The sequence below is a fragment of the Pelodiscus sinensis genome, chromosome 4 (genome assembly GCF_052426305.1).
Source record: "Pelodiscus sinensis isolate ZL-2025 chromosome 4, ASM5242630v1, whole genome shotgun sequence".
In the NCBI taxonomy this organism is placed as follows: Eukaryota; Metazoa; Chordata; order Testudines; family Trionychidae; genus Pelodiscus; species Pelodiscus sinensis.
Genome location: NC_143055.1, coordinates 45,238,782 through 45,258,226, shown reverse-complemented (window position 1 = coordinate 45,258,226; position 19,445 = coordinate 45,238,782). Strand labels below are relative to the sequence as shown.

At 42.3% G+C, this 19,445-nt stretch overlaps 1 protein-coding gene across 1 annotated transcript; it reads right to left on the bottom strand.

Moving 5' to 3' along the window:
• Window positions 1-459: 459 nt before the first annotated feature.
• TMEM33 (transmembrane protein 33) lies at window positions 460-18,920 on the bottom strand. Its single transcript, XM_006111914.5, has 8 exons — window positions 18,674-18,920; window positions 18,455-18,534; window positions 16,045-16,139; window positions 15,357-15,544; window positions 11,040-11,107; window positions 9,516-9,649; window positions 4,968-5,051; window positions 460-2,337 (listed from the first exon to the last, which is right to left on the bottom strand). Exons 2-8 carry the CDS (start codon window positions 18,509-18,511, stop codon window positions 2,208-2,210), a joined length of 756 nt encoding a protein of 251 aa, XP_006111976.1. The 5' UTR covers window positions 18,512-18,534; window positions 18,674-18,920; the 3' UTR covers window positions 460-2,207.
• Between the last annotated feature and the right edge of the window lie 525 nt (window positions 18,921-19,445).

Genomic DNA, 19,445 nt, shown 5'->3' with positions numbered 1-19,445 from the left:
CCAGTGTGCGGCATTTAAGAATGATATACATTTTTCAATAACGACATTCACCAATGTTCTAAACACTGCATGCTGCTGTAAAAAGACAGGTAGGCTAAAAAATTGATTTATGTTTCTATTCCTCTGGCTAGAAGTCCTTGAGTACAAAAGATGCATAAAGCTTAACCGCTGCAATTTAAATTTAAAAGAAAAACTAACATTTCTCTTGAAAGCTGCCCTCCAGGATTGTGAACCCCAGTGCTAACTTTTAAAATCTTGCTTTCTTAGTATAAAAAGGTGGTGTCAGGATTCTGATCTTTGTAGCATTTAAGTAGATTCAAGTGTGGCAAGGGAAATAAGTAGAGAAAAGCATGCACGCACAAAAAAAATTGCACTCTGCTCAACTTCAGGACTCATCTCAAAATATTCCACTTATTTTATACAGAAGAAATAAACTAGAAAGCCATCTAACTAGCAAACTGATTTTTAAGATTCATTTTATTGCTGTAGAAATATTAGTTTTTTATAAAAACATTCACATCACTGGATACTCAGATATTGAGGCTGGTTGCAAGTCTCAGCAGCTGTATCAGAGTATAGCATGCAGTTGCTTCTGCACAGTGAGTAACAATAGCTATTTGTGCTCAAAAAGCCAACATCAGAGCATTCAAGTAAAATTATTGACATTTTTGTCAGTACCTGGAGGTTGAGCAAAATGTACAATGCACGGCTCCTGACAGAAACTAATGATTGACAAGTCCAAATTACATCTGCAACATACACAACAAACCAGATAAATAAGGAAATATTTTGACTGAAGGAGCAAGAGTTTTCCAAATATTTAGAATAAGGTCTGATCATGCAACAATAAAGAACACTGAATTACAAAGGAGAAGCTCAATTAATAAAATTTAACTTCTATGCAACTAAAGTATCAATCAAACATCTTCCCTAAACTAAGGAAACAGACTAAATTCAGACAAATGGAATTCCTGGAAAAATGAATGCCCTTTCAATAATGAGGTATGGTGGGTGAATATGAAAAAAATCACTTAATTACACATGCATTTCTGATGCGAAGATATTTAGTAGCGTTATTATAGGAACAGATTAACTTATGTCAAATTTTCTCTATAGTAATTGTTTCAATAGATATCTGACCAGATGCAATCCTTTATCTAAACTCTCCATCTCAACGTGGTTCTTAGAAATTGGTAAAAGAATGTATATAGGACTAGCTACAGATTAACCTTTTTTTTTTTTTTTAAGAAAAAACAACAGTGATGCCTGTACTGCTGCAGTCTCGCACTTACATACAAGACCACTTGTATTTGCAATGATAATATTTTGCACTATTACAATACACAATGATTAATTCATTGAGATGGGTAGAAGTTTAAATACTTCATTGTATCTAGAAGCCTATTTGTCAATGATTTCCCGACAGTGGCAAAGTTACATTCATCATATAGAAAGACAATCTCACTGTTTAGAGAGTTTGACATGGTCGGGTCTTTCAGAATTCTCCCAAATACAGGATGTGAAAGTATGAGGGCATTTAGTGATCTGCTGGCATATTCACTTTTAAATTACATTAAAAACAGACTCTATCCCAAAAAACTGCCATCACAGTTTATGAGATTTTTAATCCATTTCATTACCTTCTAAATGGGCCATGTTTGCATACATGAGTTGACTACATAAATTTAAACAAATTAAGTGTACTGGGTATATTTAAAGTGTGGAAAAGAATACTGTCCAAAACGTACTGCATGTGTCTATATGCCAATTGCTATCAATCACAGTTTGAAAATTAAGCTGTGGTAACATTTTAGAGTAGCTATGGCTACAGCTAGGATTGACTAAAATTCTTAAATATATATCTGCTTTCAGGAGGACTATATTATGGGAAAAACAGGTACAATTCTGTTTGCCATTTGGTTTTTCATTTAACATTCTATACACCTGGGTATTTTTTCTTTAAAATAGTTTTGGCTAAGACACAAATGGATACTTTCACCAATTAGCAATAGGGCATAGCAATATTTTCTTGAAAACTTAGGACTTACATGTGAGACGATGCACTGAATATCTCGGAGGGAAGCATATACACAATTTTATACAAACTAGAGTGAGATCAGTGTAAAAACTGGAATTTATAACCATTAGCAGAAATGCCAGCTGCTCATAATGTTCACAATATATACATAAACATTTCTGAATGTTAATTATGCAACTGTTGGTGCTAGTCTGCTTATAAAGGAAATGCTACTGAGGCACAGTCTTCTTACAAAAAGAGGGCATGAAGGTTTCATTATTAGGTGTTCAACAACGATCCTCAGCTCTGTGAAAAGTGTCCTGAGAAGAAGAAGATTTTTTTAAGAAATATATTTACATCACAGCTGTGTTGATCAGCAGTTATTAAATCTTAAATTCTTCAATTGAATTACTTAATCTCATGTTGGACAACTCAGTTTAGTCATTTTATGTAAGAGGTTAATGTTCAGCATGAATGTGAGAACTCTTGTCCTTTAAAATCTTCAGGTTTTTAATCACTTTTCTAAGCTACTTCAAACTTAAAAGGCAAACTAAGATGAAAAGGGAGGAATGTGAAAGGAAGATGATGGGTTTTTGCAAGGGAAGAAAAGTGGTGATAGAAGGTGCAAGCAACCGAGCAAAGACACCAAAAATGGAGGAGAAACAAAAGCCAATGTTTTAGAACCCCTTACCCTCCCACAGGAAGAAAAACTGCAGAGCAAAACTTACAATAGAAACAATTCAAAATATCCTTTCAGCACCAAAGAAAATCAATTTTTTTTTCTAGGGGGCACATATAATTAAGTAAATGAATCAAGTATAATATCATACAGCTTTAACAGATTTTTTTTGAGATGTCAAGCATTGAAATGTTTTCCTGGATTTCTGCTGAAAGACATCAATGGTGAAACTGAATTATTGATTTCTTATAGTATACTATACTTTTGAGGCTTTGGTTTTCAAACAAGTTTAGGGATACAAAAACTTTCATAGAAGTGAGGTACATCATGTCACAAAACAATTATCTAAAATACAATGAAAAACGTTCACAATATTACTTGTACAGCCATAATTTAGCGGAGGAGAAAAGCAACCCTTCCATTTATGGCAGGCTGGGCAAAAGCCTCTCAGTGGGCCGGATCTGGCCCACCTAGGGCTTTGATCCAGCCCACGAAGCAGTTTCAGGCCCCGCCCCCCAGTTCCTTGCCTCGGAGCGGGAGGGGGTGGGAGCCCTTCTAACTGCTGCTATTTAAACGGTTCATGTCTTCCTCAGCCTTGAGTAGCTGGGGAGTGGGAAGGTGCAAAGCCTTTCTGTTTAAAGGTCATGTCTAGACTGGCATGATTTTCCGGAAATGCTTTTAACGGAAAAGTTTTCCGTTAAAAGCATTTGCGGAAAAGAGTGTCTAGATTGGCACAGATGCTTTTCCGCAAAAGCACTTTTTGCGGAAAAGCGTCCGTGGCCAATCTAGACGCGCTTTTGCGCAAAAAAGCCCCGATTGCCATTTTCGCGATCAGGGCTTTTTTGCGCAAAACAAATCTTAGCTGTCTATACTGGCCCTTTTGCCCGAACGGAGCAGCATAGTATTTCCGCAAAAAGCACTGATTTCTTACAGTAGGAAGTCAGTGCTTTTGCAGAAATTCAAGCGGCCAGTGTAGACAGCTGGCAAGTTTTTCCGGAAAAGCAGCTGATTTTCCAGAAAAACTGGCCAGTCTAGACACAGCCAAACAGTTGAAAAGGCTAGATTCTCTGGCTCCTTAGAGGTGCAGGGAGCTGTGAGCTCTCTCAGCTGTTTCTGTTTAAAGGGCTCTCCTGTTCCCCACAGCTGCTAGACAACACGTTGCCTGACAGGCAAAAGGAAGGGGCCAGCCCTTTAAATAGAAACCACTAAAAGGGATCAGTCCCCAGCAACTCACTAGAGGTGTTGCCTAGCAGTGGCAGGGAAGGCTCAAGCCCTTTAAATAGAAACGGTGGAAAGGGCTTGAGTCTCTTGACTCCCTAGCAACTGCATTAGAGGCTGGGGGAGCTGCAAGCCTTTTTAAGGGCTAGTAGTAGAGAGGTAGCCTGCTAGTCTGATCTTGTAAAAACAAAAGGAAAAACTATGTAGCACTTTAAAGACTAACAAGATGGTTTAATAGCTCATCACCTATTAAACCGTCTTGTTAGTTTTAAAGTGTTACATATTTTTTCCTTTTATTTAAAGGGCTAGCACCTTCCCAGCCCCTGCCAAGCAACCCTAGCAGCTTGGAGAACACAAAAGCCCTTTAAATAGAAACAGCTGAAAGGGCTTGCAGCTCCCCACGCCTCTAGCGCATTGCCAGAGACACAGGATTCCTTTGAATACCCAATAACCAACCTATTTCTTTATAACTGGTTTTGATGAAAATATCTAGATGCCATTTTCATAGTCAAGTGGGGGAATCTTTTGTAACTCAAAATTTAACTGAATATACTTAATGTGGTGGGAAGAAAAACAGGGACTTTGATTCCATGAAATAGTATCATAGGTCTGGAAGGGGCCTCCCCCTACAGTCATGGCAGGACTAAGTATTAATTTTCAGTGCCCTATGTTTAGTGTTAGTGTTGTAGTTATTACAAATTTTACAAGTGTTGCCTTATATCATAATCTTTGGATAATGTTGTATGCAGTTGTTTATGATTACATTTTAATTACTTTGTTGTATATAAAATATATTGGCATCTTTTCACAGCATATGGCCCCGCTTCTTCTGCCCGAGGCCTGCCCCTTCCATGTTGGCCTGCAGACACTTCTGAACTTTATGAAGTAGCCCCCATGCAAAAATTATTGCCCACCCCTGATTTATGGTGTAGTTTGGACAATTCTAATTCTGAACTAAGGGTTGCAATTCCATGTAAGTTATATTTCTAGCATGTAACATTTTTAGCATACAACTGTGCAGAAATTTAAATATATTATTAATGTAATGCTTACCGGCAATATGGATTTCTACGGGAGGAATAGCGCAAGGTAAGAAATCTATAATAAATGAAAGGCTGAAGCAAACTCCCCTGGCCACTGAAAGGAAAAAAAGATTTTAGTTTTGTCAATACAAGCTCAATCTGTTTTGCAATTAGAATAAGGAAACTCCATATATTTTGAGACTAGTCAGATGATCACATTTGTTAAGAGAATCCAGGTTTGACAACAAAAAACAAAAATATTTCTATAACTATCAGCATATTCACATCTACTAAAGTTATAAACTTTAAGAGCAACAACCACGTTATGCCATAAATGAAATTTTAAACACACAAAGGACATGCAGCATTACTGTTTTCACAGTAATTGCTTTATGTGCCCGATTTTCAAGATGTGATAAACAAAGAAGTGGGTGCAACTGCATTTCTAATTTGACTATGTAATTCTATATAGGTGCTTGCAAACTGGTATTCAACCAGCCAAGTACATGCATAGATACTTGACTTACATGGCCGATTATGCAATTGCCATTAAGCGTGGCATTTTATGGGAGTTTCTTCACAACACCCCTACATACTGTCAAAATGCATTTTAAGGTTTAAAACTCAATGCTATATACAAGATACTACATATGCTTAGTGGTGTTTGGCAATGGTTATTCTGGGGCAACACAAGTTTATTACACTTTACAAACTTGGCATCAACTTGTTCACGCCTCAATTCTTTGCAATAGTACTTCATGCTATGTATCTACAGTGCAATAAAACACCAGCAGCTGGCCCACATCAACAGACTTGGACTCACAAGACTCAGGTTGTAAAATTGCTGTGTAAGTGTCCAAGACCAAATGTCTACATGACAATTTGACAAGAACATATGAAAGGAGGCATCTTTATTCCACATACTATAGAAATTTGAAGGATAAAATAAATTGAACTACACTAGAGGGAAAATCCTGCATTTAAAAAAAAGGGGAAAGGGGAAGTGTTTTATACTGATTTTAAATGGTCCAAAAGGTCGTGAGATATTTTTAAAATATTATTCTGAACAGATCTCACCTGATTTTTCAAATAATTTCAACATCTGATTTCCCATCAGTTTCAACTATGTTGTATGGCTGTAAGTAAAGACAGCAAGTGCTCATCTCTGCCCAATCTCCAAAAAAGCTACATTAGATATATTCCTTCCTCTTTTGCTTAATAATTTAAAGAAGCTGATCTTGGTATAGAACGTGAGCCTACCTAAGACATATCTTCTCCAGCAAAAGTTACATTCTCCACCTGAATTTAAGTCTAACTTTCTATGTCTACAGCATAAAATTCTGAGTAGCAGCAATCTTCAGAGGTAGTTACGTTTAAACAACATAGGATATTTTCTGTATATTTTATAGAATAGAGTTCTTTAATACGTCATCTTTTGTTCACAAAGCATAAACGAATATATAATGAAAAAGTATCTGTTAAGATAATTTGCAACACTAAAGGTAAGCACAAGTTCTTATTTGACTTCGTAAGCGTCCTTAACATACTACCCTGAGGATAAGCTTTGCTTGATACAATTCTTCAGAGGCCAATCTCAGAAAGTCCAAAATGCCATTTGTAAACAATTAAATCTCATATTTAAAGAAATAATTCCTAAAACTGGCTCGTTAATGTAACCAGAGGATCAACAAAAATCTAAGTTATGGCTACATTAAGAATGGGTTGGAAGAAATCCTCATATACCCATGAAGATCTTCACTCTTTCTGTTGGAACACGGCAATGAATGGAAAATGCATTTACTATGTGCAGGCTGAGAGAGGACCCTTGATTTGAGATCTTTGTGAAATTTAGTCACAATTCAACAAAGCTAAGCATGCTTCCAAAACAAACAAAAATGTACACTCTGGCTCGGAAGAGAGTCTATTTTGCTCAAAGATAATAAAATAGGAGAGACATAAAATGGATGTTGAAATGCTAGCCTTTAACTTCTACCAGCTTAGCTATACACTCCTATAAATATTTCAAAATCAAACTTGTAAAGATCATGAAACTGTATGGAGTGTTTACACAACAGGGGATCACTGGTCTTGATTTTTAGTTTTGTTTTAAAAAAAATAAAAGATTTACATGATGGAAGTGCATCTGCCTTGTATCTTGAGACAAATGTAGATAACTCATTTATTGACTTAAGAGTACAGTAAATTCTTCATTTAGTCACTTGTCCAATCCATTGCTCAAAACTGTGTACCCACATGCTATACACTCATCAGTGTATCCTAGTTTATCACCAATAACATCCCTATTAAAATAAATGGCTTGCTATAAGTTAACACCACAGATTTAAGCACGACAAAGCAAAAACACAGATTACCAACAGTAATATGGTAGTACCTTGAAGCCACACTCAAATAGGACACCCAGGGTATGTCTAGACTGCACCCCTCTGCTGGCAGAGGGATGCAGATTAGGCTGGGCTAAATTGCTAATGAAGTGGGGATTTAAATATCCCGCACTTCATTAGCATAAACATGGCAGCCTCTTTTTTTCCCCGGCACAGAGCTTTGTCAGAGAAAAGTGGCAGTCTAGAGGCTGATCTATCGCTAAAGAAAGCCTTTTCCAATAGATCCTGTATACCTTGTTTTACGAGGCATAAGGGATCTATCGGAAAAGACTCTCCTTAACGATAGATCAGCCTCTAGACTGCCACTTTTCTCCGACAAAGCTCCGTGCCGGAAAAAAGCAGTGGCCATTTTTATGCTAAAGCAGCACGGGATATTTAAATCCCCGCTTCATTAGCAATTTCGCCCAGCCTAATCTGTATCCCTCTGCTGGCAGAGGGGTGCAGTCTAGACATACCCCCACTGTGTTAAGAAACTGTCCAACAAAGAATAAAGAATAGTCCCTGCTGACAAAAATAGATTAAGAGACATAATGACCTGTGGGCAGACAGATCCTCTATGCCTGCAAGGAGCCCCAACTGAAGTCTACTGTAATGGAAAAGCTTGTAGCCACTATTCTAAGTCAATGGGACTCTACAGCGATGCAGGGTGATCACTGAAGAATCAGGACCACATTGAGAAAACTGAAGGATCAAGTCCTTTGATTATAAGTTCTTTAAAGCTAGGACCACAACTGCTTCTGCTCACACATTTTCTAACACTGTGAGGTGCTTTCTAAGACGTCTGAGCACTCTATTTAAAACTGAAAGCATCATTTATTTGTTTGTTTTAAAAGCTAAAATCCTAGCTCCCTTACAAGGATGTTAAATTTAGATCAATCAACTAATCAAATAGTCTATGTAATTTGTATCAACTATGTGATTAGTCAATAAGGGAGCCTCCGCCTTTGAAATGTAGGAAGAGCCCTGCCAGCTCTTGCTACATTTCAAAGGCAGGAGGGCTCTTGTACATTTCAAAAGCAAAGCGCTACCAGGAGCACGGGGCCAGCATGGGACTGTTCGAGTCTCCAGATTGTTCCAGGCTCCTCGCAGAACTTTTGCTTTTGAAATACATTTCAAAGGTGGCAGCACCACCAGTTCCCCACTGTGTCCCTGCGCCTTCTCCTCCCAGCATCAGATCCTGCTCCACCCCCTCTTGCTACCTCTCTCTGAGAGAGGCATCAAGTGGGGCGGGGAGAGGGAGTGACTTGTCAAGTCGACTATGCGATACACATTTGCTTATCAGATAGTTGACTAGTAACTTACGTTCCTACTCCCTTACCAATTTTATGTGTTCAATTACACTGACCAAAGTTCATCAACTTTACCTAATAAATTAGTCTAGGATCAAATCCAGTTCTGGTACCCAAACAAACACACACAAATACATACACACACCATGCATTTAAAGTTTATTTCTATGCTCACTGATAAGGCAGCAAAAATTCAATTCAATTTTGCAGATGTATGAAACTGAGAAATCTAACTTGGTCAGATTTTAATCTAGAAGAAATTAAATAAATTTGTCTCAAAAAAGATAAGGGATAGATCCTGCAATGCATTCTACACAGGCTCCACATCTGTACCTAGGTAGGGGATGTTAGCGAGTAGTCAACTACCCAATAAGCATAAGCTGATCAGGTAGTCGAGTGGAGTATTGATTACTCATTCTCCCCACCCTTGCTGCCTCTCTGAGAGGTAGCAAAGGCAGGGAATAGAAGCCAGTTCTCCCCAGCACTCTGTAGTGCTGTTTCCACCCACCCCCTCCCACTGACTCTGTCTGCAGCAGGCCAAGGCTCAGCGTGAGCCAGGACCGAACAGTTCCATCTTGCATTGATCTGGGACGCTGTGCCTCTGCATTTTAAATTTAATAAGAGCCCAGCAGTTCTTACCACATTTAAAATGCAGAGCTCCTCAGTCCTGGCTCGAGCCAGCTCCTGGAACTACCCCTGCTGCGGCTCTGTAGAGCGGCCCTTATTGACTAATCGCATAGTCAATACAAATTTTATTGACTACACGATTAGGCAGATAACCGCAATTTAACATCCTAAGGTAGAACTCACTGCAAGATTGAGGCCTTGGATAGGAAATGTTCAAGTAAAGAAGTCAATATATTAGAAAATATTTTCTGTAATTCTTACCTAAGAAGCATAAAAACTGTAGCTGGCATCAGGAAAATTTCATTGCAAGCAATGAATTTTAGAATATTCTGTTGATTAGCATTTAATTTTTCTAGAAGACTTCTCAGGAAGAGTAGACTATTCGAACCTCTTGCCTTTAGGAAAGGAAAAAATAGTCAATTAGCACCAAACTGGACAATCTTTCTCTAGTTTTAAATCACATCTTAATGGCTACCAGCAATACTTAATTTCAGCAACTTTTGAGATCCTATCTAATTACCTGAAAACTAGTAATATCCTAGGATCCTCTAAAAATACTTCAAATAAAGAATTTAGAGAGCATTGCAGAAAAATATCCCACATTTACATATTTTCCAAATAATCCTAAAATCCTCTAAGGAAGACATAAGTATCTTCTACTTTTCAGCATTCTCCACAAGGCACAGGTAGGTGTGATTTTGGGGAAGTAAAAATCCAGCTTTATCTTTTCTCACTTTAGTTTCAGCTACCTCAGGGAGGGCCAATAGCCTTATTCTGTTCACTAGAATGAAGTACCTACACGGGGAGGAGCCCCTCAGGCAGAAAGTTGGAGGAGTTATGATACAACAGAACCTGTAAGAAATTTAAATGTGGGGTGAAGTGCACAGGGCTCAAGGTAAGGAGTTGGGGAATGTTGGGGGGGGAGCTCTGGACAGGGGCTTAGGGATGTGGGGAGCTCAGGGCAGGAGATATGTGGGGGTGCAGAAGTCTGGAATGGGGTGAGGAGGGAGTCAGGGAAAGGGGTTGGTATGTGTGTGTAGGAACGTGTAAGGGGAGAGCAGGGAGGCTGAAGCTGCTTGAGCAAAGTGCACAGCTCATCTGCCCCCTGCCCTTCCCAGCCAGAGGGAGAGGAATGCAGCAAACTGTGCACTTTTCCCTCATTCCCTGACAGTGACAAAGGGGAACAACCAGCAATGTTCCCATACAAATGCGGGGGAGAGGGAGAGTAACAAGTCAGCCACTTTCACCTGCCTGGAGAGCCCCAAGAGCTGGGCTGGCAATGCGCTCTCTCCTTCAGCTAAGCACCCTAACTGGCCGGTTCCTTCTTACTGGAGTGGTGCATCTAGGCACACCAGCTTACTTTCACCTTTGGTTCAGTCTCTTTCAACATTTGCTGAGTTATGTCAGTTTGGAGGACTGTACTTGATTTGGTGTTTGTCTCTTTGCTTCTCATAAAACTAAGCAGAAATCCCATTCCAGGCACATCCCATTTTCCTGGCACAACCAAACCTCTTAATCTTGTTTTAAGTTACGATAAGAGGAAGCTGTATACCAAATTCGGTGGCCCTACTCTTACCATTAAGGAGGAGTTCTTAAACAAACATACAAACTTTCTAAAATATATAGTAGATGCAAAAATTAAACTCAGTGGTTTTCAATTTCATCATTTGTGTGTGACCTCACATTGGAACATAAAAGCATTTCAAAGACAAGTCTCCCATTTAGCCATAAAGAGAGGATAATTGATATCAAATAGTACTGAGCAATGTATAGCACCATACTTACATCGAGGACCTTCTTTGTATATGTGGCAGCATGAAGCAACGAGAACAGCAGAACTGGGAAAATACTCACTGAAGCAATCAATAAGGAAAATTATAGGCCAGAAAGTGTTTCAATACATTTATTCTGTACAATTAATATCATGACAGCATATTGAAATAACACAGTTGTTACAGCATCAAGTATAGCATTATTCTTAGTAAGAAGCTTTCAAAATCAGTGACAGGTGTATAAAGCACAGAGATATGTATATAGCGGTTCTCTGCAGCTATATTTCCTTTCGAAAAAATAGCATTAAAGAAGAGGGGTGCATAATCAACAAAACAGCCCCTTCTGTGGTGTTCTGAAAAGACTAAACTGAACTATTTTTAATGGTAAGACAAACATCACACACACCTGTATTATTTCTTACTGTGTTTTGTTTCCATCAAAACAGAACAGTTTTCTACTCAGGATGTGTGAAGCTTCCTGGGCATCATAACTCATCTCTTTCTTCTGGTTATATCAGGTTTTGTTCATAATAAGATTAAAAACGTGAAAGATGCAGTGTCATTTGTGTGTTGCCTAGTTTCACTTCTTTCTTACCCAATATGGAACGTGATCTTGTGGCAAAAGCCAGGAAAAAGGGACTGAGGAGATCTAAGTTTGATTCCCAAACCCCACCAGATACTTTCTGTAAGAAAGTTTAGGTAAATTACTCAATCTCTTCATACCTTAAATGGGAATCATAATCATTCCTTTCTCCCTCCCAGTCTTGTCCATTTAGATTGTAAACTCTGCCTAGCACAGTGTTTCTCAAATTGGTCCACGAAACCAACTTTGAAAAACCTGTTAATAGGCTGTGCTGGTTTGTTTAGTTACCAGCCCCACAATCACTGAACCTCATGACTCTTATTTGCTACGTTTCACCATTGCCAGCCAAAGGGAGCACAGGAAGCAGCACAGGCCAGGTCCCCTTGGCTGCAAACAGCAAAAAGAAGCCAATAGGAGCTGCAAGGCTCCGTAGCTGCAGTGCCAGTAAACAAACAACTGGCAAGGCCAGTTAGCAGGCTTCTCAAAGTGGTTTTGCGAATCACTTTGAGAAACACTGGTCTAGCATAATGCAGTTCTGCTCTCCACTAGACCTTCTAGGCACTACAATAATATTTAAAAAGTTAACAAAGTATATTAATGGAATTTACGATCTCGTTTCTGAGATGAATCAATGGAATGAATTTGGGAAGATATCTAATGCATTGTCACCACTAGAAGAAACTTTTTATGATAAACCTTTACAACAGATACTGAAATGTAACAGCTGTAAGGGGCATAAACTAAATTCCACAAAGCCCACTTATTTCTAATACTTGAGACTGATTATTACTCCTTGGCATCTGAGTCTTCAGAAGTCAACCCGATGGCAAAAGTAGAGCAAAATACATTCTCAGCCCCACTTTCTGGTATTGTTATATCAGAGTGTGCATTCAAAACTTCATTCTCAAGCCAAGGTCACAGAGCCAGAAATTAAAGTCTTCTGTGTAACTACTAAGCATCTGGCGCTGAAGTGACAGAAAGGTACTTACCTTAGTGGATGTGATTGATCAGGCTGACAAGTCTGAACTATTAACAGAAGATGGACAGAGTGCACAGATTAAACCAGGTATTAAAGATATTACAGGCAGTCCCCAGGTTATGTACAAGATAGGGACTGTAGGTTTGTTCTTAAGTTGAATCTGTATGTAAGTCGGAACTGGCGTCAGCTGTTGCTGAAACTGATCAGTTTCAACCGTGGCTGAATCTGGACGCCAGTTCTGACTTACATACAGATTCAACTTGAGAAACCCAGGCGTCCCCAAGTCAGCTGCTGCTGAAACTGATCAGCGGCTGAATCCAGGAAGCCTGGGGCAGAGCAACTCTGCCTCAGGCTTCCTGTAGTCAGCCTCTGGTCAGTTTCAGCAGCGGCTGACTTGGGGACGCCTGGGGCAGAGCAGCTGGGGTGCTGCTGGGTTGCTCCAGTAGCGCGGCTCCTCGGCGCTACTGGAGCAACCCAGCAGCACCCCAGCTGCTCCACCCCAGCTGCTCTGCCCCAGGCGTCCTGATTCAGCCGCTGCTGAAACTGACCAGCAGCGGCTGAATCAGGACGCCTGGGGCAGAACAGCTGGGGTGCTGCCAGGTTGGTCCGGAGCGGCGCTGCAGGACCAACCTGGCAGCCCCCAGCTGCTCTACCCCAGGGGTAGGCAAGAAAAGCTTGGTCTGCTGGGGGGGGGGGGCAGTAGCTGCACCCCCCCCCCCCCCCCCCAGCAGACCAGGGAGACGGGAGTGGCGGGACCGCCCAAGTCCTCCACGGCTTTGCTCCGTCTCTCTGGTCTGCTGACCTGGGAGACGCGGAGCAAAGCTGCAGAGCACGCGGGCAGCGGGACAGTCCAGGTGCGCCGCGGCTGTCCCACTGCTGGCGTGCTCCGAGGTTTTGCTCCCCATCTCCCTGGTCTGCAGGTCATACTAGGGAGACTGGGAGCAAAGCCTTGGAGCATGCCCACAGCGGGACAGCCCAGGCGCGCCCGGGCTGTCCCGCTGCGGGCGTGCTCCAAGGCTTTGCTCCCTGTCTCCCTGCAGACCAGGGAGACGGGGAGCAGCTTTTCTCGCCCCAGAGGACGGGGGCAGCGGACCACGGTACATCTGGGCGTCCCGCCGCTCCCGTCCTCCGGGGCGAGAAAAGCCCCGTTCGTAACTGCGGATCCGACATAAGTCGGATCCGCGTAACTCGGGGACTGCCTGTATTCAAAAGCTAGTCTGTACTGTCAAAGTATCACAACCTGACTCTATGGTCAGGAATTTTTCTTCCATAAAAAATATACCCCAGTAAATGCAGTAAAAGTTTTGCATTCTGGCACTCTTAACTGGAAAACTCTAACAACTGGCATTGCCCCCAGCCAATTAACAAAGTTTGAATTTAGCACAATGCCAGATGGGCTGCCGGCCCCACTCCTTGGGGCTTCCTCCTCCCCCTGAAGGAAGCCAGCAAGGGCTGCTTTGTTAGCCTACACATTGAGTTAACCAGCAACTGCTGTTCCCCCTGAGTGCCAGATAACAAAGCTTTCACTGTACTTCACTCTAATGGTCACTACAGAATTAACTGGTAATAGCATGAAATCTCTAGAAAATGGTCTACAATGCTATTTTAGGTAAATAATGGCATCCCACTTATTAACATACTATACTTCAGTCCCCAACCACAGCACAGCTTCAAAATGTCAGTCGGATGTCTCTGCTGCAAGGTACATCTTAGCACAGAGAAACAAAAATAGGCAAACCTGAATAAGAGAATCACTTATTAAATTATTGTTGCTTGTCATCAAGTGGAAAGCTAATATTTCAATAGCTAAAATTCTCATGAATACAGTAAAAATAAACTTGAGTAAGAAGCCTCAAAAGCTCAAAACAATAGTCTGATTTGGTGCCCCACTTCTAGATAGAATTCATAGGTAGCTCAGGGTGGTAGTGACAGAGATATTAGCATCCTGATGGCTGTTTAATGGATTACATTAAATTAGTTTGTTATATTACTGCCTTAGTTCTCAAGAGTCTCCGCAGGGGAAAAAAAAGATTGCCTGGAAGCAGAGAATGAAATGTACTTTCACCCTAAAAGTAGCCCCTCCAGGTAATGGCCACATGCCACACGGGAGAGACTAGCTATCTTGATTATGCTTAGTAAAAGTCATGGACAGATCAAGGCAATACACAAAATTTCACAGAAGCCTATGACTTGTCCCTGACTTTCACTAAAGATATCCCTGAAAAATGGGGAGGCAGGATTATCATTCACTGCTGCTGGGACTCTGGGGCCTCCCATCTCTGCAGCGAGTGAGAGCTCCAGTGTTGTCCTGTATGGGGGCCAAGCAGCTCAGGGGGGTGCATCACCCATGGTAGCAGGGAGCCTATGGGGACTTCCCCACCAACGGCTGGTTAGCGGGAGCTCCAGGGTCCCCCACAGCTTGGCGTGGGAACTGGACTGCTATAAGGACCCCTCACCACAGCAGCTAGGAGCTCATGCGAGTCCCCCCCATCAGGCAGCTGCAGGGGGTTCCCCCACCAAGGCAAGATGGGAGCTGCAGGAGATCTGGGGCAAAAAATGTCACAGAGGTCAATGGAAGTCATGGATTCCATGATTTCCGTGACAATCATAGCTTTCATTATGCTGTATTTTCTACAAATAGCACCACACTTTGGTTTTAAATCAGTTTCTCAAATCACAATGAAGACTGTTGTAGAAGAGAATTAAAGGTCACATTCTTCACTCGTGGAGTAATGTTTAAGGTAACAGAGGTTTTAGATAAAGGATACTCGTAACAGGATAAGAATTAACAAAGATGAGAGAATACAAAAGATAATGGCAGCTATCCTCCAACAGAGCTTGAGCCAGGAACGCCCTGCTTAGCTGGAAATGTGGTAACCTTTGGTGTAGTCGAAGAGCACTGGTAAGTGCATTTGCTAGCAAGGCACGTTGATAAAAGCTAGCTGCTTCATGCAACCTGCAAATTATCAGAGGAAAGGTTACCATACAAACCATCCTCCCTTGAGGATTGCATCATAAATGAACAATACTTCAAGCTATTTATTTCTACTACCACAGGCCAAGACAAAGATTAGTATCAATTTTTTAAAGGTATTTTGTATTTACATAGCATGCCGATCTGCACAGCACTTAGCATAGCAGAATATTAAAAGTATTATTTCACAGACATACAGAGAAAAAAAAAAAGCAGTCCTCCTAGTCAGTTCCAAGGAAACAAAATTAAAATTTTATGGGGGGAAAAGTTTAAAAATAATTTTAATAAAATACCTAAACTTAAATTCTCAAGCTGTTCTGGTGAAGCGAGAATAAAAGTTAAAACCTCAACAAGCTAAAAATCTGAACTCACTTTTTTACAACCGATGTAATCTTTGGGAAATTGAAAGCTTGCACAAGAATAAGATAAAAGATAGTTATTTTGTAACATTCAAAAATAAGTGAAAATAGTGCAATACATACCCTAAAAGGGGCAGAACAAATAAAGCTGAACAGTAGACTGTGAACAAACGGGAAAGCCACATTGCTGTGTCCAACTTGTTAGTCATCATAAATTGCTATATTGAAAAGAAAAAAAAAGACACTCACAAATTGGTGTCTAAACATGTAGTTATAGTCAAACCTGACATTCTCTCCTATTTTCAGTAATGCATAATTTATCAGGAGACCAAATTAGCCTGTAGACTAAAAAGTTTATTTTACTACTTATATTGTTACTCAGTATACAGCCACTCTTTCAATAAGATCTAATCATATGAATTCCTTTCTCCCAATTCTCTGCTTGGATAAAAGCATCCACTTTGTTGGCTATGACTGAAGTTTATACTTTCCATCTCTAAGGCCAGGTACTCAACCTTTCTATTCTGGGGCCAGTTGGGGTTGATCTAAATTACACCAGCAGGCAAAATCTCCTCTATGGAGCATCTGACTGAGCATTACCATCTGGAACATTGCCATTTCATACTTTATCCACAGGCTCTCTAGATGAGTTCAGCGTGGCAACAGCTCTATATATGAGTAGTGTGAAGCCAACTTCATGCCATTCAGGGATTCCTATACATCAGAGGAATCTGCAAATGCCTCATTAGGGCAGCCTTCTGATTAGAAAAGCTTGGGGCAAAGATCTGGCTTGCAGTTTGAAGATTAGTTCCCATCTCCACACACTTGTTTTATTTTGGATACTCTGTAGATCTGGGGTGGGGAACCTAAGGCCTGGGGGCTGAATCCAGCCCTGGAGGCTCACAGCTCCCCGCCAGCATTGGGGAGCCTGCACTGGGAACTCCAGCCCCATGCTCCTCTAAATCCCCCCATGGGGCTGGAGCACCAGTGCTGGCACTCCATTGTGGGGTGAGGAACCCTGAGCCTCACAGGCTGAAGCCAGATAAGAAAGCTGGATCCAAACCATAGGCTCTGCCTCATAGGGCAGTAAAGCACTGCCTGAAGGATTTTCCCCTGCAAAATCTACTAGCCTGAACCCTACTAAGCTCTGGTATGCAAGGGAAATATGGGAGAATGTCTTTCTGCTTTTCAGCTGAGGGCCATGTCAGAGAGGTGTTTTGTGGTCCCCTAACTGATTTTTCTGTGGGTCAGTGGCCCTTCGCCCCCCCAAAAAAAAAAAAAAAATGTTCCCCACCCCTGCTGCAGATAACGCAGCTGTGAGCTAGGACCATTAACTTTGAAATAATTATTGAATATTTAGAAGTTACAAGTGTCTTTATTTTATGATCACGTCACTTATTTGCAAGTTAAATTGCAATATATATGTACTACTGTATTTTAATTAAGACATTTTGAAAAAAACATTTACAAGGTGGTAAGTGATAAGTATATTTTGTTTCAAGATCCAATTAAATTTTAATGAAAAGTTAATTCAGAAGTAGATATTCCCTTGCAACATCATGAACTGAAAGAGAGTCTGAGTGCACCTGAGCTAGAAAGTATAGAACTTTCTCATGTTTCCTCTCAAAACTGATTGAAGCGGACAAAGTGAAGAATTTTTTTCACCAATATGAAGTTTTAGTAACAAATGTAGTATACATATGGGTCATGTGAGCATTTGTCTCACATATTGCTGGAATGGCAATTTTAAAAACTCACACTATGTAAAAATACATTAATACAATGAGATGGAAAAGGGACAATGTAAGAAAGAAGTCCACCCAAAGCCAAGACTAAACAACTTATCCACAGTAGGAAATAAGTAATATTCTTACTGCCTGATAGCTATCACATTTTAAAATCTTTATGGGGACAGGACAAGTTGTAGTTTTGAACGTGCTAGCATATCAAGGTGAACTCCGAGAGAATTTGAACCTTCGCCAACTATCACAAATTCAAAACTATAACTGGCCCTATCTACCAAAGGATTTTCAAACATATTAGCCATCACATTTTAAGCACCAGCCTAGTGGTTTCCTAGCAAGCTCTGGCAAGCCTCAGGGATCTAGCACTTTGGAATACGATGGCCATGGAAAACTTGGAAACGACTAACGCTCGCAAGAGACAGACGCAGAACTGGCTGAGGACGGCGGTGGAGGGAGGCTGTGCAAGAGAGGAAAGTGATGAAGTTAAGGAACAGGCCCAGCAGCTCACAGCGAGGCACGCTTGAAAGCAGGGCCGGTGCCTTTGCCCGGGCCCCGTGGCACTAGAACCCGTAACACCCCAGAGCGGCGGGGAGGGGGGAGAATTCAGCCCGGCGCTGCGAGAGGTGGAAGAAGAGGGGAGGGCTCGGGAAAGGGCGAGAGAGATCGGCAGGGGCCGCTCACGCGAGGCAGGGCCTGGGCCCGCAGCCAGGGCCGAGAGCGGACACCAGCGCAGGGCACGGAGGGAGCTGTCCGCCCGCGTGGGACACGCCGCTGGGGCCTCTCCTTACCACCGCTCCGCCGCCGGCGCCGCCTTGCATGGGCCCGTTCTGCGCTGTGTCCGCCATGGCCGGCCCGCTCGGCACACGCTCTGCGGGGGAGAGGAAAGGGCATGAGCGAGGGGCCCCGAGCACGGCCCCTCCCCCCCCCCGCTCACGTGCGCTGGGCCCGGCTCCTCGGTGGGAGGATCCCCGGGACAGGGGCCTGGCCCCGGGACAGGGGGCACCTACCAGCCTGACCCGACGCAGAAAGCACCCGGCAGGGACGGGGTCGACAACCTGACAGAAGAGGCGGCCCCCACCCGGATGCAGCAACAAGTCAGTTCCGGGCCCGGCCCTGGGGCATGCTGGGTAACGTAGGCAGGGTCCGCGTGTTGCTGTCTGAAGCCGGCGCAGTCGCCTCGCCCAGCCCCCGCGCGGCGCGATCCGTTCGGCCGACCCCGTCAGCCAAGGGTCGTCTGCTGTCCTCGTGACCCCCCCTCCCCCGTCGCGTGGCCACGCTCCTCTCTGCTCCCAGCGATCACCGTGCCTCGCTGACATCATCATATGGATAACCACCTCACATCTCCACCCATGACATCACAATGCTCGCCTAGCTCCAGTGAGCTCACATTGTTGGCCTCAGTGCTATCTGCTAACATCACAATTCCCTTTCCAAGTGACATCACAATAATTGCCTCATCTCTCAAATGATACCACATCAATCACCTCCCCTGCACCCGGCTAACATATCAATCACCTCACCGCTTTCTCAGTGACATCACATCAGTCACCTCATCTCCTATCCCTATTAACTTCACATCAGTTGCCTCTCCTTCCCCCATGAGATCACAGGGATTGCCCTGCCCCAGTGATATCAAAGCAATCAGCTCCATCTAATATCACATCAATCATCTCTCATCAATGTGGTAACATCACATCACCTTATGGGGCAAGGTACCATCTTGCACTGATCTGGTGACAGAGTAATATCATCTAAGCCCACATCAGCACTCATGTAACC